This window comes from Loxodonta africana, chromosome 25, assembly GCF_030014295.1.
Source record: "Loxodonta africana isolate mLoxAfr1 chromosome 25, mLoxAfr1.hap2, whole genome shotgun sequence".
NCBI lineage: Eukaryota > Metazoa > Chordata > Mammalia > Proboscidea > Elephantidae > Loxodonta > Loxodonta africana.
The window spans coordinates 49,754,994-49,776,914 of NC_087366.1; the positions used below are offsets into that span (position 1 = coordinate 49,754,994).

The window sequence follows — 21,921 nt, forward strand, 5'->3', positions numbered from 1 at the left end:
TAGCTTATTTTAGCTTAACGTTTACATTGCTTTGTCCCTGTTGCAGGTGTCAACAAATCTGAAAAGAGAATGAAGTTGACTCTCAAAGGAGGAGCAGCTGTGGATCCTGAGTCTGGTAAGAGAGCAGAGCAGGCCACTGCCACACACTGGTTAGGAGTGTGTGCCCAAACAGCCACGGTGCACCAGGCTCCTCCCCACAGCGCACCCAAGGGGGGTAGTCCCTTCACCCTCGTGCCTCCCCTTGCAGCCTACCCAGTCCTGAGAACACAATTGTGCTGTTACCCGGGTAGATGTGAGCCCCAAGGCCTATAGACCCCACCTCGCCAAGAGTACTGTCCCTGCATAGAGAAAACAGCTTTGCCTCTATGACAGGTCTGGAACATTCTGCACATGTCCTGGAGAAAAGCGGGAAGGTCTTCAGTGCCACCCTGGGCCTGGTGGACATCGTCAAAGGAACCAACTCCTATTACAAGCTACAACTTCTGGAGGACGATAAAGAAAGCAGGTGTGTTCCGGGAAGGGGAGAACGTGTCCCATAAAAGGTATGGGCGTTTCGTGCAGCGTTTAGTGCTGGCTGCCAGCCGTGTGAAACTGAAGCTAATTAAACATGTAACTGGGGAATGAACCTGTGTGTGTGTGTGCATGTGTACACACGTCAGGTGTATGTGTATACTCAAAATCTTCAGGTGGCATAGACGGTTAAGTGCTTGACTACTAGGCAAATGGTTGCTGGTTCAAGCCCGCTCAGAGACAACCTCAGAAGACAGGCCTTGCGGTCTGCTGCCAGAAGGTCACCACCTTGAAAACCGTGCAGACCAGTTCTACTCTGCTGCATGTATGAGGTGGCCATGAGTCGAAATAGACTCAAAAGCAACTAACAACAGCAATCTTTTAGCAACTTAAAGAAGCTATTTTTTTTTTTTCTGACGCTGTTGCGTGTACTCTAAAACTTCGGAAGCAAGTCACGTGAGGCAGGCACTGAGCTGACTCTCTAACGATACTTCCAGCTCTCTATTTACTGAGCGTGTTTGAGTTGCTTTTTTGTTGTTTCTTAACATGGTGCAGGTAGGCAGGTTTCAGGGCTCGGAGAGGGTGAGGGTTGGCCTGGCCCTGGGCATCCGCACCTTTCTAGGCTGAGCAGTCTTCCTCTGGTGAGTGGCTTGCCCCTCCGCACAGCCCGCTCAGAACAAGGCTCTGCAGAATGGAACGGTACACAGAAGGTGCTGCGTTACGAGATTCCAACACAGTTCCTGGATGTATGTGCTTTCTGGTAACCCAGAAACCCTGGTGGCATAGTGGTTAAGAGCTACAGCTGCTAACCAAAAGGTCGGCAGTTCGAATCCACCAGGCACTCCTTGGAAACTATATGGAGCGGTTCTGCTCTGTCCTATAGGGTCGCCATAAATTGGAATTGACGCAACAGCAGCGGGGTTTTTTGTTTTTGTTTTTTAAGATTTATTGACTTTTAGAGTGAAAGGGTAGTATGGGCTGTTAGGGTCAGAAATAATTTTCAGGATGGGTCAGTGTAGAAGATTTCCACAGAAAAATCCCAGCAGAGAATGAATTTATATATGAATTTATATATCCCTGTGTAAGGAGCCCTGGTGACATAGCGGTTAAGCACTTGGCTGCTAACTGAAAGGCCAGCAGTTCGAACCCACCAGCCACTCCTCAGGAGAAAGGTGTGGCAGTCTGCTTCCGTAGAGATGACAGCCTTAGAAACCGTATGCGGCAGCTCTGCTCTGTCCTGTGGGGTTCCTGTGAGTCCGAATCAACTTCATGGCAATGGGTTTCAACAGGGCAATAGCCCAGACAACCAAAAAGTCCCAAGTTATCTTTGAGATTCCGGGTTTTATATTAAAAAAATACGTATAAATCTTATATTTGGGTTTATGCTGTATCTATATTTAATGTTATATAAAAATGAAGTTTTTGTTATTTCATGAGAAAAATTAACTCACCCAAAGCTAAGCACCACAGCACCTAGGGTTTGACATGGAAATTGAAGATGAGAGCTGAGATCTCTAGGTGGCTAGTCCAGCCTTGTCAGCGCCCCTGCTGCCTCATCACCCCAAGCGGCCCCAACTTCAGGGCATCTTGGCCTCTGAGGTCGTCGTTATATTTAGGGTACATCTCATTCAACACATGACTTCCAAGTGATTCTTGGTGTATTTCTTCGGAGAGAGGAATGGGTTTTGTTTGCGTCAAGGCCTACAGGCCTCAGAATTCTCCCCTCAAACTTGGCTGCCGGATCAGAGCTTAACCTATTTGGCGTTCTTTGCTAGTGTGATTCAAAAAGATGTTCTTTAGTTACTTTAAACTTATTATGTAATCCTCGAGTTAATAAAACACGAATTAAGGTCCTTTTTTGTGATACAGGTTCCTTTCCTCTTCTGGGTCAGAACTGTCATCCGTTGCCATCGTTTTTGCTTGTTTGAACTTCTTCCTCACCTAATTCCAGGTGGAATGGCGGGGAAGGGAAATTCCTACTGAAATGTCCCCAGCTGACGAACAGAGCTCCTTTCCCCTTCCCCTCCCCCTACTGCCACAGGTACTGGATATTCAGGTCCTGGGGCCGCGTGGGCACAGTGATCGGGAGTAACAAACTGGAGCAGATGCCGTCCAAGGAGGATGCCATTGAGCACTTCATGAAATTATATGAAGAAAAAACCGGGAATGCCTGGAATTCCAAGAACTTCACGAAGTATCCCAAAAAATTCTACCCTCTGGAGATTGACTACGGCCAGGTAATCACCTAACGCTTTTACACCATCTCAGTCTAGTAGAGGGAACCTGTTAACCTGTTGCTGTCGATTCTGAGTCATAGCAACCCCACAGGACAGAGTAGAACTGCCCCATAGGGTTTCCAAGGCTGTAAATCTTTATAGAAGCATCTTTCTGTAGCAGAGCAGCTGGTGGTTTTGAACCGTTGACCTTTTGGTTAGCAGCCAGGCACTAAAACCACTGTGCCACCAGGGCTCAATCCTTGTAAAACACCCTATGAATACATAATACACCCTAAGAATAGAATAAAGGATAAAAGTACATGATCATCTTGATAGATGCAGGAAAAACATTTAACAAAGATTCAACAACATTTAATGATAAAACACTTGACAAACCAGGAATGAAGTTCCCACCATGACGTATGAGACAGCCTAGATGGGCACAGTGCTGATGGTTTGCAGTTGTCTGTGAAGCCAGCATCTAAACATAGCAGGTTATTTGTGGATTCCAGGTGAGGCTTGTTACCTGAACTGTGTTCATCATAGATCATTGTGACCTGGTGTATCAAGATAGAATTATGGTCACTTGACAGGCTGTGCTGAGTTCACAGTTTTTAAGTCCCAAATTAGGAAAGGTGGCAAAATAGCTATAGTTGTAGTTTGAGCATCTCCCTGTATTTGCTACCAGGCAGCCTGCAGTTGTCTCTTGGTCAGTATTTTTTGTGGCCCTTCGTTTTGGCAGAATGCTTGCCTTGTTTTTATGTAGAGAATCTATTTTATAATCAGGAAAGAAAATACACACATTTTTCAGAAGAAGAGAGATTTTTAAGTGGGTACAGAACTTTTAATTCAGAATCCTTGAGCTTGTCTGAAAGAGGGAATTCTTTCATTTATAGAGACCATCAAGAGCACTCGCCATTCAAAATAGAATTTAACTTCTGCTTGTATGATATTGAAGTTGAGGCCTTCAACCTTAGAGTTGCACAGATTTGGTCTGACTGGGCCGTGCCCCATGCTGGGTTAACCTTTTTGTTTTCTCTGATTTCAGAAATACCTATTTGTTTTAGAAATTTTTGAGAAACACAAACAAAAACAAAATAAAAATCACTTAGGATTAAGAAGTTAAAATCATGGCATGTCTTTTTTAATCTTCTTTCATTTCACATGTGTTTTTCCCACCATAGAATTGGAGCCCTGCCTCGCTTACTGGGCTTTATCCACCCACCTTCTGCCCTCATGTACCAGGAGTGTTTCTCTCTGTCTCCTAGAGCAGCAGTGTTGAATAGAGATACACATGTAATTTTAGTTTTCTTAGTAACCACGTTTAAAACACCAAAAAAAGCATCTAGAATTAATTTTAGCAGTTCATTTAACCCAGCATATTCAAAAACGTTATCACTTCAACATGTAATGGATACCAGCAAAATTATTGAGCAATTTTATGTTCTTTTTTTATACTAAGTCTTTGAAATCTGGTGTGTGTGTGACGTAGCACATCCCATTTCAGACTGGCCACATTTCCATACCTCGCAGCTACATGCGACAAGTGGCGGCTGTATTAAAGTATGCCAGTCTAGAGGGTCATTTTTTAAGACTGCATAGAATTCCATCCTGTAGGTAGGCCATTAATTTATAATTTATCAAAACCACTCCTGCCCACCGCACCCCCTTTAGACATTTAGATTTTTTCTAGGTATTTGCTCTGAGGAGGCTGATATACAATATAGCCAGCCCTCATTACTCATGGATCCTGTATTTGCAAATTTGCCTACTCACCAAAATATGTTCGTAACTCGAAAACTGATGCCGCGCTTTTTGTAGACATGCACATCGCAGCAAAAAATCTGAGTCACCTGATAGAGGTCAAATAAAGAGACATACTGTGTCTTCTTGTTTCGGCTCTCATACTGAAAACGAGTTATCTGCAGTCTGTCTAGTGCCAGATTTTTCCCATTTTTGTGCTTTTGGTTAGTGATGTCGCTGTTTAAGATGACCCCAATGTGGTGCTGAAATACTGTCTAGAGCTCCGCAGCCTTACAAAGAAAACATGTGTTAGGTAAAGTGTAATTCAGGCATGAATTAGAGTATTGGCTGGCTGTGAATTTAATGCTAATCAATCAACAATATATTTTAAGTAAGATGTGTTTAAACAGAAATACACATAGAACAAGGTTACGTATTGATCGCTTGATGAAAACATTGTGACCAGAGGCTCACAGGAACCTAAGCCTGTATTTCTTCTAGAGCAGGGGTTCAGTATTGGCTAATTCAGTACTTATAGAACAGAACTATGGCAAATAACAAGAGTCAACTACATCTGTGTACTTCTGTGATTATTTCTAGTAGAAGTGGATTTACTGGGTCACAGTGTATATGCATTTAGATAAGGTTTTTTAACACATTAAATAGTTCGCTCTCCAATCAAGTTATACCCAGAGGTGAAAGAGTACGTTTAAAACCCAGCATTTCAACAGAAGAGTAGTGATGGTAACAACACAGCCATGGCACTAACAAGCCCAGGTTAGCACTCTGCAGCTTGGTCAAACCAGGCAAAATCCAGTGTCAAAGCCCAATGCCAGTTACCTTCACCTCAAGTAATACCGGACACTGCATTAGCTGTAGGGACACAGTGAGGGACAGAGCAGTCCCTGCCCTCTAAGAGTGAGATAGTTAAGTCAGTGTCAGTATAGTCTGGTGCAGGCTTAGCCTGGATTCGCCCAGCAGCAGGGGTTCAAGTGCTATTAGTTTATTAGGGAGTGCAGCCCTGGGAGTGGTAGTGAGGGGGAGGGAGAGTTAATAATGCTAACATGCACTTCAGTGCCACCGTCAAGCTGGTTGGCAGTAAACAGGACTGATTGCTTCCTCCTTTGGGACTCTACAAGAAGGCTGTATAACCCCGCTTTTGGGTGAGGAAGTGCACAGGAAGCGGGGAAGAATCTCTTCCATCAGTCCCGTGTGCCGTGGGTCCAAGGCCCACCCTCACAGCTCCCCAGCCTTTCCAGGTTGTGCAGTGGGGACCACACAGGTCCCCAGGCAGGGCATCAACAGTCTAAGTGAGGGGATACCTCCCCAGGTGAGGCCCTGAGAGGAGCAGGACGGCCTGCAGGCCAGAACCAAGCAGAGCTGGGTGCTGCAGTGGCCACAGGACTGGGAAACCGGAACAGCCCAGAGGACACAGGGTGCGTGGAAGTGTCTTATCAACACACACCCTCATGAATGTCCTTCTTGGAACCATCACCCAGACCTGTTTGGTTAGCACACAACCTTCTATCTCATATCCTTTATCTGCAGCCCACATCCCATCGGCCACCACCACTTTGCCAGGATTGTTAGGACTGGGTCTCTCTTACTGACTTCCCTTTTCCCTAAAGGATGAAGAGGCAGTGAAGAAGCTGACAGTAAACCCTGGCACCAAGTCCAAGCTTCCCAAGCCAGTTCAGGAACTCATTAAGATGATCTTCGATGTGGAAAGTATGAAGAAGGCCATGGTGGAGTACGAGGTTAGCGCACTTGGTTGTTTTGTCTGTGAGTGTTTGCTGCGGGCGGACGATGATTCGAGTGCTGGGCCAGTGGGGAGACAGCTCTGCAGCTCTCCTTGTTTCTCTCAGAAGCAGAAAACGTTGGATGTCAGCGTCTCTTCCATGTTCTTCAGCCTTAGATAAATCATGAGTGTGGGGCCTTTTTAACTAGGGCTGCTGTAACAAAATACCATACACCAGGTGGTATACAAGATCAGAAATGTATTGGCTCACAATTCTGGAGGCTAGAAACCTAAATCATTGTGTGGGCCTGGCTCTGTTGCCTCTGAAGTTTCTGGGAAGGATCCTTTCTTGTCTCTCTAAGCCTCTGGTGTTCCCTGGTGTTCCTTGGCTTGTGGATACATCTTCATGTGGCCTCCTTCCTCTCTCCTGTCCCTTCTCTTTTATAAGAACGCCAGTAATAGAGGATTAGGACCAACCCTACTCCGGTATGACCTCATGTTAACTATTAACATCTTCAAAGATGCTATTTCCAAACAAGTTCACATCCACAGGGACAGCATGTCTTAGGGGATACAATTCAATCTACAGCAGTCCTGTAGTGCTTGGTCTTTTGCAGGGGGTCCTTTGATTTGCTGTAAAACAGGTGGTATGTTGCAGAGAGGTGCCCTGGGCCCCCAGCCCCCCTTGCATCCTCCTTGTCACCGTGCATAGGACGTGTAGACATGGTTCTTCCATGGCCCAACTAGGCTTGTCAGGGGGAGTCCCAGACTCAGCCCACTTAAAATAAGAGACGACTGCAGCCAGTAGCAACAGGTGCAGAGGGCTTCTGCCACTTGTCTCATCGTGTAAAACCATACCAGCTGTTTTTACAAAAAGGTGGCGCAGAGCGTGGGTGAAGGTTGTTGGATTAGTCATGCTCCTGCCCAAGGCAGAGTGGCAGGAACGGTGGACCAAGGCTACGGGTTCCCTGTTCATCTCCACCCCATCTCTGTACTTCCACTGGGAGAAGAGGGCAGAAGGGCCCTGCTCTGAGCACCAACCCTGGGGGCCCTCAGATAGAAATGGTGGCAGCAGCTGTCTGCTTTCTGGCAGCATCTCAGAGGGGTGCATAGCCTCCACTTGTGACCAGCTTTGTATGCCTCTGTAAACGGGCTCTCCCCCTGCCCCAGCCACCAAGCCGAGAAGCTTCAGGCTACTCAGGAAAAGCAAGCAGTTGGGGTGGGTTGGTGAGCTCATTTGTCCTGGGTTCCTACAAACCCAGCAAGGAGGGCGAGAGGCACTGCCCAGCCTTACCTGCTCTGTCCCTTCTCCACGGGCTTGCTCTTTGTCCTGTGGCTTCCCGTGGGCTTCCTGGAGGCTACTCAGCCTCTCCCTCCTCAATTCCCAGAGACATCAGGGCTAGAGTCCGTGTCCGGGGTTCACCTTATTGTCGGAGAACAGAGTTGTTACAGCCTGGACATCATCTGACAGGCTTGAAAATGGCCAGGGCTTGTTCAAATAATACATAGCCAGACTTCTGACTGGACCTCCAGTCTGGGGAGGTCTGACGAGTTTGAACAGCTTGTGGATGGGCTCACCAAGAGTGAGAGAGAGCAATGTGGCCAAGGGAAGGGAGAAAAGGGTCTCGGGTTTCATGAGTGTTTTAAGTGAAATATCCTGCGCTTCAGCACCCCAGTTTATCTGCTATTCGTAAACGTCCTCAGCTACTCTCAGACCGTATTCTCTTCCTGAAGAATGACGTTTTGTGTTGTTTTCACTCAGCCAGGAAACTAGCAGGAATGGAAGGGCCAGGGTTCCTGCTGCTGGGACGGGAAAGGCGGGAGAGTGTGTGTAGGCATGCAGGCGTCCATCCTGTGGTTCCCAGTGGGATTGCGGTAGCCATACGGAGAAGTCGACGTGGTGACCCAGGGTGCTTTATCCCCAGCAAGGGGAGCCTGGCGCTCCCTTTGAAGCAGGGGAATCCTGGGCCCAGAGGGGACATGGGGAGGTGCTTGTGACCCATGGAGGGGGCAGGCTTGTGTTGCAACTGTGGTTCAGGGTCCCTGGCCCTGGCGTGTCTCTTCTGCATCTCACTTTCTCCCAAACCAAGTAAGCTGCTGTCAAGGTGGCGCTGTAGTCACTGTCAGCCTGCCTGAGCTGGGAGCTTACAGGAGTCGATGGTTTGTGGTGACTTAGCCCTTCTCGCATCCTTGTGGCCGGTGCGTACAGCTTGAAGGGTGCAGTTTAGGGACATTAGGTCTTTTCTTTTTTAAAACAAACACCAGAATTCTACAACTCAGGCAGTATGGCTCCCTTCAGGGTGTCTGCTTACACTGCGCTCACGTTTCCCTGGGTGAAAACATGCTTTGGAGTTCCTTCTTTAGAATTACTTTACGAGCCAATTTATCATCTGCACTGAAGTCTCTGCTGTTTTATTGTGCTTCGTTTTTGGTCCAAAATAGATTATCCACCTTCTTCCCCAGACTTAGCCCAGGTATTTAACTCTGTCAGGAAACGAGATCCGCCCCCGGGATGGAGCATTGCTGTCACGGAGGGTCAAGAGGCGTGGGCACCAGGACTTGTTTTATTAGAAGCAGTAATTGCTGGTCCTTGGTTGGTGCCTTCTGAACACCTTTCATATCTTCTATTTAATTTTATCCGCACAACAGTTCTGTTTTCTAGAATGCTTGTGCGGCTCCATCTGGGTTCCAGGCACTGCAGGAAAGTGTTGAGATGCAGGGGTGGCTGTGGCCTGGGGAGCTCAGAGGGGTCTATTGGGAACAGCCATGGGGACAAATGTCTCAACATGCAGAGCGTGGGGCCCGCTGACAGACAGATGTTTGAGCACACAAATGGCCCAGGGGGCTAAGCGAGCAGCACAAACAGGGCCACTCACAAAAGGAGCACAAGTCTGGGCAACCTTTGGAGGAAGGAGGCCCCATTTTGTAAATGGGAAATCAAGACTGAGGGCAGATAAGCCATTAGTTAGCTGGTGGCCAGGCTGCTGGCTGCACATTTCATGCTTGGTCCACTGCAGCATGCAGCTTCTCTTGCTGGTAGTTCCCAAGCTATTTTTAGCAGTGGAAGTATTGTCAGAACAGATGTGTGCCCTCTTGGGTGACTGATTTGAAAGAGTTACTATCGATTTGAATGTAAATATATATGCTCAGGTGTATGTCCTTTCAAAAAGATTTTCACCCCTGTTGTCTGACCTGGAACCCGGGAGCGTGGACTTACTGCCTTGGCTCTGGGGCCCCAGAGAAAGCCCTCTGGGAGTTGCCTAAGATCGGGAGCTATGATTGCCCTACCCTCTTCCTCACTTTGCAGTGGGATGGGAATTAAGCTGTATCTTCTTACAGAAATGCTGGGTAATTTCAGACTCAGCTTAGGGGAGGGAAATGGCTAATCCCAGCTCTAACCGAAGAGAGCAAGGATCCTCTTCACACATGCTCTCCCTGCAAGTGGGGCCGGGCTGCTAACTGTGGAGTCGCGTCACTGGGCCCTCCCAGGAGGACTGGGTAGACTTCTTACTCCCAGAGGCCTGACCGGTAGCAATCCACTGCTCCCTTCATCACTCTGTGTGATGCCCAGTGATGCCATCTTTAAAGAGTAAACCCCCCTGTCTCTCCAGATTGACCTTCAGAAGATGCCCTTGGGGAAGCTGAGCAAACGGCAGATCCAGGCAGCATACTCCATCCTCAGTGAGGTCCAGCAGGTAAGCAGGGGGCTGGCATCCTCTCGTTACAGAGAACGCGGGCAGCTGCCCACTGGCCCTTCTGGGCCAGCATCCCCAGGCAGACTTCTCCTTCTCTGGGGACCAGCAACAAGAAGCACTAAATTGCATGAGGATTTAGAATTTTCAGTCCAGCGAACACGACAAGTGCCTGCCACTTGTATCATCAGATATTTAATAAACACCCTACAAAACTTGTGGAAGAGTTTGGTTCTCCTACCTCATAAAAACGAGCCCTGGTGGCACAATGGTTAAGTGCTCAGCTGTTAACCAAAAGGTTGGCAGTTGGAACCCACCCAGTGGCTCCTCGAGAGAAAGGCCTGGCAGTCTGCTTTGGTAAAGATCACAGCCTAGGAAACCCTATGGGGCAGTTCTGTTCTGTCACATGGGGTCACTATGAGTTGGAATCAACTCAACAGCACCCAGCAGCAACCTCATAAAAATGTTCTGATTTTATTGTGTGTGTGTCCTTACGGGTTAGGCTAAGTTTATCTTTCAGTCCAGTAGAAGGCTAAATATTTTCTTACTTTCATCCATTGGTCATTCAGCATTTAGTAAGCCTTTGCCAAGTTCCCGCCCCCCCTGCCTGTCCCAGTGCCTTCAAGCCTAGCAGTCCCATCCTGGAGGGGCTGCAGACTTTTGCTTGTGTTTCGGGGTAGAGTACGTGTTGGCTGTTGACAGAAGAAAGGGACCCAGGAGGTGAATAGGGACCAGGAAGATGGACTTCCTGGCTCATGCTGGAGGAGAGACCCTGAAATGTAGAGGTTAAGTGCCTGCTGGTCCTCAGCAGTGACCGCTTTCCTTGCCACCCGCTGCTGAGAGCTGGAAAGGCTTCTGTCGGCTCAAGCTCTTTCCTGTTCAGAATCCACAGGGGGAGGGCTGGAAGCATCCTTACCCATTTCACAGAGCAAACTGCAATAAACAACTTGGTGACGTCTGTGTCATGGTGAGAGGCAGACTTAGCTTCCGGCCTGCAGGTCGCCAGGTCCCTGTAGGCACCTGGGATGTACTCCAGCGGTCCAGCTCTGTGTGCATTCATCGAGCACCTTCTGCATGTAGAGCACTTACTGGTCCTGTGGCGGTGAGAGAGCTCGGCCTGCTACCTGGACCCCTGGGAGCAATAAAACATGACTCCCTTACCCTGGAGATGACAGTCAGTGGATGAAGAGGGCCCAGCTGAATTTTATAGCAGTGGGGTTTTTCCCCATTTTATTATGAAAAATTTCCAAATATACAGAGAGTTGAAAGAATGGTACAGAAAATACTCATAAGCCCACCAGCCGGATTCTACAGTTGACTTTTTGCACAGTGGTTTGTCTGTTTAATAACTATGTGGCTCTCTGTACAGATGAAATGTGGGGGGAGCCCATTGTGTGTTGAACTGCACTGCTTGAGGATGGAGGTCCTGCCCTTTGCTCAGGTGTGGTCTGGTACTTGTCCTTGGTTCCTGGCTCCTGAACACACTGCTGGCTCTGGATTCACCTGTAGCATTCACTTTCCAGAGGAGGAAGCTTGGTCGAGTGCTGGGGGCTCGGAACTGCCACGCAGTCCTGTTCCTTCTGTTCCCTGTCCCCACCCTGCAGGCGTTGTCCCAGGGCAGCAGCGACTCCCAGATCCTGGACCTCTCAAATCGCTTCTACACCCTGATCCCCCATGACTTTGGGATGAAGAAGCCTCCACTCCTGAACAATGCAGACAGCGTGCAGGTACACTGGGTGGGCTCGGCACGGAGCCACACATGTGCAGGGCAGTGGTGTGGGGCTTAGGCATTAGGCCCTTGCTCCTGCCCCTCCATGTGTTGGGGTCCCTGTCCTTCCTCAGCAAAATCAGTGTAGGGGGAAAGCCACAGGAGAGGTAGAGTGTCTTCCTTTTGACAGCATCCTTCTGCCCCTTGCCTCATAAGGCAGCAGATGATAGCTCCTGGCTTGGGAGTGGTTGGTTGGTAAGGTCTTTGGTATAAGTGACCACCTGTCGTCAGGGTGTGTGAGAGGGAAGACCGTCCTTAACTTACCATCTAGCCTCCACCTCTCACCTTCCCCCTGGAGCAAGTCCTCATTAGCATTTCAGGAAATCCATGTGAGCATTCTCTATGAAAGACAGATGACAAGCTGTCCCTAACCATCTGGGAGGTCCCTCTCTCAGCATCTGTATTGGATTCCATTCATGATGGGCAGTATCTGCATGTGGGTTTTCTGGTCCAAACCCGGGTGAGTCTTTCTTCCTCACCTTGGTACTTAAGCCAGCATCTGTGCGTTGCTCCTCTAGGCCAAGGTGGAAATGCTGGACAACCTGCTAGACATCGAGGTGGCCTACAGTCTGCTCAGGGGTGGCTCTGAGGACAGCAGCAAGGACCCCATCGATGTCAACTATGAGAAGCTCAAAACTGAGATTAAGGTAACAGGACAGCCCTTTCTTGAAGCATTTTAACTGCCCATCACGAGCTTTGGGTCCCAAACTTAAATGTGCATCAGTCTCACCTGGAGGGCTTGTCACTTACAAATTGCTGTGGCCCAAGATTTTCCCCTTTTAACAAGTTCCCGGATGTGGTTGCTGATGGTTTTTTGAGAACTTCAAGGTATTTCATCAGTAAACAGTGCACCTGTTTGCAAGGCAGGTCTCAAGCCAGAGCCTCGGCTTGGTGTAGAGACTGATCTTCAAGGGACCTTAGAGAGAGTTCTTTTATTCCCCTTAATCTCGAGATCAGTTGCCATTGAGTAGAGTCAGACTCGTGAAGACCCCTTTTGTGTCAGTAGAACCGTATGTATCCCATAGGGTTTTCAGTGACTGCTATTTTGGAAGCAGATCATCAGGCCTTTCTTCCAAGACAAAAAGGAACTTTGAGGTCTCGAGCAGCCCACAGAGATGAAGAAGTGAAACGGCTGGCCGTGGGTCTGCCTGGCAGTTGGTCGCTCCTGGGCTTCCCCCGGCGGGTCCTGTGTTGACCTGTTACTAGCCAAGCCCGTGGTTGGTTCTGCCTGCCTGGACCCCAGGTGGCCCTCCTTGGGTCTCCTTTGGAGTAATCCCGAGATGGCTTTCTTCTAGGTGGTTGACAGAGATTCTGAAGAAGCCGAGATCATCAGGAAGTACGTTAAGAACACTCACGCCACCACACACAATGCCTATGACTTGGAAGTCGTTGATGTGAGTACCCCTTCTCCCCCACACCTTTGGTGTCCTGCCGGCTTCCCTGCGCATACCCCTAACCTGGGCCTGGGTGGAAAGGAACAGCTTCCTCTGCTCTCAGTAACCGAAGTGACTCATTTGTCTGTTGAGCAGAAAAATTAGCGGTCTTATTCTTCTGGGGTGGCTTTTTATTCTGTCTCAAGGGACATTTCCATTCCCAAATCTAGCATTCTTAGAAAATCTCATTATCAAAGGTCCGAAATAAAGTCGCTCGGGTGTCTGCTGCACAAAATGTTAATGTTAACAGCTAGTCTCTTCCGATGGGACTTTGAGAAGTCGTATCACTCCATCCCAGCCTGATTGAAAACACCTTATATTTTTTAGCTCCAAGGACAACCAGTGAGTTCTCCTGTGTTTGGTCAGATCTTTCAGTTAACCAGTTTAACAAAAGACTTCTTTTCTACCCTGTCTCCCCGTCCCCCTCCCAGATCTTTAAGATAGAGCGTGAAGGGGAGAACCAGCGTTACAAGCCCTTCAGGCAGCTTCACAACCGGCAGCTGCTGTGGCACGGCTCCAGGACCACCAACTTTGCTGGAATCCTGTCCCAGGGTCTCCGGATTGCGCCCCCGGAAGCGCCTGTGGTATGTGCCTGCCCTGGGAGGTGAGGGGGTGTGCAGTACCTGTCTCTGCCATTTTCCCCCTGAAGGGATTGATAGATACTTAAGTGAGATGTACCCGTGCCAGTGAATACGGATGGGCCTTGTTTTTAAGAGTCGGTGTTGGCTTAGCTGCGGCTGGAAGGGCGACTTGCCAGACGGCCTGTCCCAGGCCCTGGAGTGAGCACCTTCCCTTCACTCTCCTGGCCCTCCCTCTGAGGATGGCACAGCTGCGCATACATCAAACATAATTCCTGAAACAAAAGAAGAGTCCAACCTGACCCTGCCATGAAGTGCCGGTGGGATGTGGTGACGGGGAAAGAACAGCTTTAGCCCCAAGCCAGGCTGAACTCAGACCTTGCTCTACCACTTCCCAGCTCATGGCCTCCACGAGCCTCAGTCTCCTTATCAGTAAAATGCAATCATGAATGTTACCCAGGCACAAGGGATTGTTAGATCCCCTGGTGGATTACAGAAGTGAACAGCTGGGCAGGAATTTAGGGATGGTCTTTCAAGCCTCCTGTAGTACGGTTGTAAAAAGTGAGGAGCAGAGGGGCGTATTGACTCCCACTAGTGCCGAGCAGTGATGTGGGACTCAGGAAACCACCTCGCCCCTCTGAGCCTTGTGTTTTATTAATAAAACCCAAAATCACTGCCATCGAGTCAATTTTCCGACTCATAGGGACCCTATAGGATAGAGTAGAACTGACCCATAGGGTTTGCAAGGCTGTAAATGTTTACAGAAGCAGGCTGCTCACATGTTTATCCCACTTTCACTTATGAGAGGGGTTTGAAAATAATAGCCAAGACTCACTGAGTATTACATGTGCCAGGCACTAGTGTAGGTAATATTTACTAACTCATTTAATCTTCACAGCATTCCCACGTGGTTATTTCCCCAGTTTGTTGTCGTTAGGTGCCATCAAGTCGGCTCTGACTCATAGCAACCCTGTGTACAACAGAATGAAACACTGCCTGATCGCGCACCATCTTCACAATCATTGCAGTGTTTTGAGCCCGTTGTTGCAGCCACTGTCAGTCCATCTTCTTATGGGTCTTCTGTCTTTCTCTGACCCTCTACCAAGCATGATGTCTTTTTCCATGGACTGCTCACACCTGATAACATGTCCAAAGTATGTGAGACCTTGTCTCCCCATCCTTGCCTCTAAGGAGCATTCTGGCTGTACTTTGAAGACAGATTTGTTCCTTCTTCTGGCAGTCCATGGTATATTCCGTAGTCTTTGCCAACACCAAAATTCAGATGCATCAATTCTCAGTCTTCCTTATTCACTGTCCGGCTTTCGCATGTGTATGAGGCGGTTGGAAACACCATGGCTTGGGTCAGGCACACCAGAGTCCTCCAAGTGATGTCTTTACTTGTTAAAGAGGTCTTTTGTAGCAGATTTGCCCAATGCAATACATCTTTTGATTTCTTGACTGCTGCTTCCATGGGTGTTGATTGTGGATCCACGTAAAACGAAATCCTTGACAACTTCAGTAGTTTCTCCATTTATCATGATGTTGCTTACTGGTCCGATTGTGAGGAGTTTGGTTTTATGTTGAGGTATAATCCATACTGAAGGCTGTGGTCTTGGATCTTTATCAGTTAGTGCTTCAAGTCCCCTTCACTTTCAGCAAGCAAAGTTGTGTCATCTCCATATCACAGGTGATTAATGAGTCTTCCTCCAGTCCTGATTCTGAGTTCTTCTTCATATAATCCAGCTTTTCAGATTATTTGCTCAGCATACAGATTGAATAAGTATGGTGAAAAGATACAGCCCTGACACACTTCCTGATTTTAAACTGTGCGGTATCCCCTCGTTCTGTTCAAACAGCTGCCTCTTAGTCTATGTGCAGGTTGCTCATGAGCACAGTTAAGTGTTCTGGAATTCCCATTCTTCACAATGTCATCCATAATTATGATCCACACAGTCGGATGCCTTTGCATAGTCAAGAAATCACAGGTAAACATCTTTATGGTATTCTCTGCTTTCAGCCAAGATCCATCTGACATCAGGAATGATACTCCTTTTTCCACGTCCTCTACTGAATCTGGCTTGAATTTCTGGCGTTCCCTGTCATTGTACTGCGGCGAGCAGTTTTGAATGATCTTCAGCAAATTTTTACTTGAGTGTGATATTAATGATATTGTTCTGTAGTCTCCGCATTCTGTTGCATCACCTTTATTTGGAATGGGCATAAATACGGATCTACTCAGTCGGCCAGGTAGCTGTCTCCCAGTTTCCTTGGCGTAGACGAGTGAGTGTCTCTAGCATTGCGTCCACTTGTTGAAACATCTCAATTGGAATTCCGTCAGTTCCTGGAGCCTTGTTTTTCACCAGTGCCTTCAGTGCACCTCGGACTTTTTTCTTCAGTGCCATTGTTTCTCAGTCTTACGCTGCCTTCTGAAATGATCGAACGTCAACGAATTCTTTTTGGCACAGCGATGTATTTCATCCACCTTCTTTTGATGCTTCCTGTTTCTAGTACTTTGCATATAGACTCCTTCAATATTGCAATTCGAGGCTTACATTTTTCTTCAGTTCTTTCAGCTTGAGAATTGCCAAGTGTGTTCTTCCCTTTTGGTTTTCTATCTCCAGGTCTTTGCACATTTCATTATAATACTTCAGTTTGTCTTCTCAAGTTGTCCTTCGAAATCTTCTGTTCGGCCCTTTAACGTCGTCGTTTTTTCCATTCATTTTAGCTGTTGTGTGTTCAAGAGCACATTTCAGAGTCTCTTCTTATATCCATTTGGTCGTCCTTCCAGTTTAGAGAAGAGTAAAGTTGGGACCAGAGAGGTTCGGTAACTTCATGAGCCTACTAAGTGCCTGGCAGAGCTGGGATTTGAGCAGTCTGGCTCCTGAGCTCACGCCTCAACACCCACCACACCACTGGCATTGTGAGAATTGGAAGTGACACATTGCAGCCCTTAGCTTTGTGCCCAGTTCACAGTAGACACTCAGTAAATAACTGCTGCTACACACTTCCCATTAGAAGGTTTTCAGCTGTCCTTTTTCCAACCCTGCAGACAGGCTACATGTTTGGTAAAGGAATCTATTTCGCCGACATGGTCTCCAAGAGTGCCAACTACTGCCACACATCTCAGGGAGACCCAATAGGATTGATCCTCTTGGGAGAAGTTGCTCTTGGAAATATGTGAGTAACCTTGGCTTTGGGGCTGGTGGCATTTGATGGGGACGAGTGGAGTGGGCTGTAGGAAGGAGAACCCCCCCTTGGCTGAGAGAGAACCATAGAAATTCCCACCATAGGTACTGAACCTGCCAGGTAGGACCCTGCTTGTAAGCAGCAGAACCAGTTCGAGTTAAGTGAACAAGGGAGATATGAGAATGCCACATAAAACCCAAGGGCAGGAAGACAGCCAGGCCCGAGGATCTGAAAACTAGCAAGCAGAGAACTTGTCTTGCACAAGGGGTGGTTACCCCATAGTCCCCTAGGTGTTTACATTTTCTGCCAGAGACCAGCCTTGCACGAACTGGAATCATCCCGCAGAGAAAATCCTTTTGACCCAGCTTGGATCAGGTGTCCAATCTGCTCCCACCAACTATAATCAAAAACGGCAGAGTCATGTGATAGACCAGAAGTCTAAGGATTTTTATGGGCAGACATACCTCCAGAGCAGTCTACCACAGCTCCACACAGGACCTTTCCTTGAAAAGGGCCCCAGGGCAGTTATCATGGGCATCTGCTCCCACTGCTGTAAAGTCTATTCCAACTCATGGTGATCCTGTAGAACAGTAGAAGTGCCCCATAGGGTTTCCAAGGCTGTTTCTTTTCATAGAAACAGACTATCACATCTTTTCTCCTGCAGAGCAGCTAGTGGGTGCAAACCACTGACCTTTCAGTTAGCAGCCTGACCACAGCACTACCAGGGCTCCCATCATTGGGCACAAACTGTTCAAACAGCTCTGCCCTGCAATCTCTGGAGTAGAGTGGGAGCTCAGAGCAGTGAATCTGGATGGGGTTCCCTGGGGTATTGATCCCATCTTCTCTCATGACCGTGTCCTGCTAATCCACAGTGTTAATTGAAGAGGGGCTTCTGAGACTGTCTTCTCTTGAATAGGTATGAACTGAAGCATGCGTCACATATCAGCAAGTTACCCAAGGGCAAGCACAGTGTCAAAGGTAACGTGTTTGACCAGCTGCTACTATAGCCTAGGGCACCCTGTGGACTGCTCAAGGAGGGGCCCCTTGTTCTCCCCGAGGGCTGCCTTGAGGTTGAGCAGCTTGAAGTTCATTAAAAAACAGTTTCACTCTGTGGCTGCAGCTAGTATGGCAGATCCCATAGGGGAACCTTGGCTTGAGCACTGTACCAGGTACATTGGCTTTGGACTTTAATCAACTCTTGCCTGCTGCTGGCGGTGAGGGCTTCTCATGACGTAGTGGCACCTGGGGCATTCTAGGTTGCCAGAGTTCATAGCACATAGTGATTTAGGGCTTCCGAATGCCCGTGTTAAGTGACTGCCTTGGAATTCTGTTCAGAACTATGAGATGTGACCCCTTAGTGGGCTGCTACTATTTTCTCATTAAAATCGGTTAAGGCTAATGGCCTGGCAACCTACAGTTTTCTGGAAGAAGGATAAAGTATGGGATTTGTGTGTCTTTAAAATGAACAAACACATAGATAAAATTGGTCTCATCTTTCTGGAACATTTTCACCATCCGTTCTCACAGTTCTTATCACTCCCATCTTTCGTTTGGCAGGTTTGGGCAAAACGACCCCTGACCCTTCAGCTAGTATTACTCTGGATGGTGTGGAGGTTCCTCTTGGGACCGGCATTTCATCTGGTGTTAATGACACTAGTCTACTGTATAATGAGTATCCTTTTATGAGTGTGCTGTGACTGTAGACTCGCTTCTGGGCAGTCCAGTTACCTGGGATAGACTATGATTAGAAACTATCCTATAGTGTCTCCCGGTGAGTACTTCCCCTAAATGGTCTCTCCCTATACTGGATGAGGGATCTGACTATCCACTTGTGTAAGACTGGCTCACAGGGTGTTATCTGCCTCATTCCCCTGATTTCCAAAGGATTATCCATCCTCTGTTTTCTGCCTGGTAGAAACCCGGAAGGCCAACAGCTGGGAAAGTTTGGGCTGAGGGGCACTTAGCGGGTGGCATGTGCGGGCTCCATCGTGAAACTGTTTGCCCCCTTGACATGCTTCCCCTCCAGGTACATCGTCTACGATATTGCTCAGGTAAATCTGAAGTATCTGCTAAAACTGAAATTCAATTTTAAGACGTCCCTCTGGTGAATTACAAGATATGGCCATGTCACACACCAGTGACTGGTATGGATTCGCCTCGTGCTTACGTGTCAGCCCACCGACCAGACACCTCAGCTAATTTTATATGAACGTACAGTAACCTGTTCAAAGGTCTTCCCAACTTTTCAAGCCCCTCGTTTTCTGTTTGATTTTTTTTTTTTTTCCGGTGGGGGTGGGGGGGTGTGCTTTTTCCCTCTAGGTATATCACTTGTGTGGTACAACTGACAATAGAGGAAAAGTTGGGAAGAGTTGTTTTTTTTTTTTTCTTTAATATTGTTTGCCTAGACTAGTTCTGTGGAAAGTCCACGTTAGAATGTCTGCCCTATGGTTTCCCCGGGAAAGGAAAATACATGCTTGCACCCTTTTACTAATACATGTTTCCACCCTTTACCTTTAGTTTTGATTTTGGAAAAATGTTAAGCATTTATTTTGAGGTAAAAATAAACTAATTTCATACTAATTAGATTTTTCTTTTTATTTTGCATTTATTGTCTCCTCGGCTTTTTTTTTTTTTTTTTGGTGGTGCACGTGGGAGATCAAAAGGAGGGACATAAATAGTTTCTCATACTTGAAACAAAAAGAGCTTTCCTCTTCTAAAAACACTTGAGCATGGAAGCTCTTGAAATACACATGGTCAATAAAAAGTTGCGTTTAGAATTTTTCAGGTCTGTGAGCAGTTCTGTCTTCCACATTAAAACTCTATTGCTGACAAACCCTAGGGCTAATAAACCACCCAGTGCCGTCGAGTCCGTTCCGGCTAATAGTTCTCAATTAAAATGGATATGGCTCCTGCGGTTGTGTATCATGTGTTTAGTCTTATTCTGGCTGTGATACGGTTGGTCTTCACAGTGTGCGGTCCACAAGGACCACAGGGGGATTATTTACCGAAACCTGTATAACCCCAGAATGTGCCAGGCCACAAATCAGGCACTGGCCAGTGGCAGCGCCCCATCCGAGTGGCAGAAAAACCAACCACCAAAGATAAGTCACTCAGTCTTATTTTTCTTCAGCTTATCAGATATACTGTGGCAATCGAACACTTACCAGCACGTTGTTCTGTTCTCTGGAGGGCTATTTTACAGATGCCGGGTTGTGCCATACCACCACCAGCTGCCCTCGAGTTGATTCCGACTCGTGACCCAGAGCAGAACCGTGCTCCATAGGGTTTTCTTTGGCTGATTTCTCAGAAATAGATCACCAGGCTTTTCTTCCCAAGTGCATCCGGGTGAACGCCAGTCTTTCAGTTAGCAGCCAAGTGCTTACCCATTTGCACCACCCGGGGACTCCTTCCCTCATACAACTACACTATATTTGAGTGATGCTTAAATGCTTCCATTTAAGTTCCCTGAAAGCTTCGGGCTGTGTCTGGTGCTTGCTTCTAGTCATTTACAGAAGGGAAATGAGGGATGTGGGCCAGAAGTCGGAGTCACAGGCAGGATAAGGCAGAATCAACACCACCAGTAGCAGCTGAAGCTGCAGAGAATCCTGTCCTGGAAGAGTTTGAAAGCTATGGGTTGAGTTCCAGAAACTATCCAGCAGAGCAGAGGAAACAAGCACAGTGAGCTACTGTCTCAAACCGAAAGTTATACTGATTTTTGTGTTGACTGAAACAAAAGACACATAATTCAAGACAGGAAAGAAGAAAACCACTGTTTTCTGTGAGTTCGGCCACATTGTAGGTGACCATGACAACACTCACAGGTTACAAGCTGTGGCTTTGTGCTACAGTAGCCATGTTTGTGACCTCACTCAACTAACAGACTTTGAGGGCCATACAGACCATAGTCAAAGTATTAGATTCCAGTACCTAATTAAAGGAAGTTTTTTTAGATTGGAATGATTGCCTAATGCTTCCCTGTAATCAAAACTGATTTCTTAAAGGGAATTTGCATTTCTGAGTCCCTGTTTTCCTTCTCAGAGGGGGGACCTCCCATTTTATGTTTCCATGTTCACATTTTGCTTTTCTTAACTAGCTGAAACCTTAACCCAAAGCAAAACCGTTGCACACAAGTTCCAAGCGAGCGCTCCACTCCATGGGAGAAGGACTGCTGCCCCCTGCCTCTCCCGTGCAAGCAGCCCTCTCCCTGCCTCCTGCCTCTGCCAGAAATGCCATCAGACAGCTGTGGCTGCCCAAGGCAGAACTTGGTTCACGTTTCAGACCAAGCTGTTCTACATAGTGGCTCATGCATTACCTTTTTAAAAAGTTCTAAGCAGAAACCCTACACGTTAGTCCGATGTACTAACCAATGAATTCTGGCATTGGCAGTCCTCTCCACCCCCACTCCCATCCTTCTGGTGTCACCCTCTTGGGAGTGGAGAGCAGCTCCTTCAGTGTCTCAGAGCACTTCTGTAATGCTGCTGTGGAGTGGTTCGTCTGGAACTTCACCTTGGAAGGAACCACAGCACTGTGCTTTTAGGCAGTCCCCGGACTGAAACCCAGAGCAAGCCCTGTGTTACCCTTTGGACTAAGTCCTCCAGGGAATACCTGAGTATCCGTGGGACACTTTTCACTAGACTCTTGCATGCTGTCAAGTCAATCCCAACTTGTAGTGGTCCTATATGACAGAGTGGAACTGCCCTACAGGGTTTCCTAGGCTGTAATCTCTGGAAACAGATTGCCAGGCCTTTCTCCCGCAAAGCTACTGGCTGTGTTTGAACCACCAACCTTGTGGTTAGCAGCCAGGTGCTTAACCATTGTGCCACCAGGGCTCCCTTCCATTAAACTAAATGACCTTGAATGTCTTATAAAGCTGGATGATGGAAAAGGAAGACGGAAGAATCGATGCATTTGAACTGTAATATTGGTGAATAATATTGAATATACAGTAAACTGCCAGAAGGACCCCCCACATGTCTCAGTTTGTCGTACTGTGGGGGCTTGTGTGTTGCTGTGATGCTGGAAGCTATGCCACCAGTATTCAGATACCAGCAGGGTCA

At 47.6% G+C, this 21,921-nt stretch overlaps 1 protein-coding gene across 1 annotated transcript in view; it reads left to right on the forward strand.

Moving 5' to 3' along the window:
- The window catches only part of PARP1 (poly(ADP-ribose) polymerase 1), a 43,726-nt gene extending 24,477 nt beyond the window's left edge, over window positions 1-19,249 (forward strand). Inside the window, exons 11-23 of the mRNA XM_064276794.1 lie at window positions 47-115; window positions 373-505; window positions 2,552-2,747; window positions 6,098-6,226; window positions 9,819-9,902; window positions 11,504-11,626; window positions 12,186-12,314; window positions 12,963-13,061; window positions 13,532-13,684; window positions 16,728-16,855; window positions 17,781-17,842; window positions 18,422-18,536; window positions 18,891-19,249. Of these exons, the coding sequence (XP_064132864.1) occupies window positions 47-115; window positions 373-505; window positions 2,552-2,747; window positions 6,098-6,226; window positions 9,819-9,902; window positions 11,504-11,626; window positions 12,186-12,314; window positions 12,963-13,061; window positions 13,532-13,684; window positions 16,728-16,855; window positions 17,781-17,842; window positions 18,422-18,536; window positions 18,891-18,972 (1,502 nt within the window). The 3' untranslated portion in view covers window positions 18,973-19,249. The remainder of the gene's footprint in view (window positions 1-46; window positions 116-372; window positions 506-2,551; window positions 2,748-6,097; window positions 6,227-9,818; window positions 9,903-11,503; window positions 11,627-12,185; window positions 12,315-12,962; window positions 13,062-13,531; window positions 13,685-16,727; window positions 16,856-17,780; window positions 17,843-18,421; window positions 18,537-18,890) is intronic.
- Window positions 19,250-21,921: the final 2,672 nt, after the last annotated feature.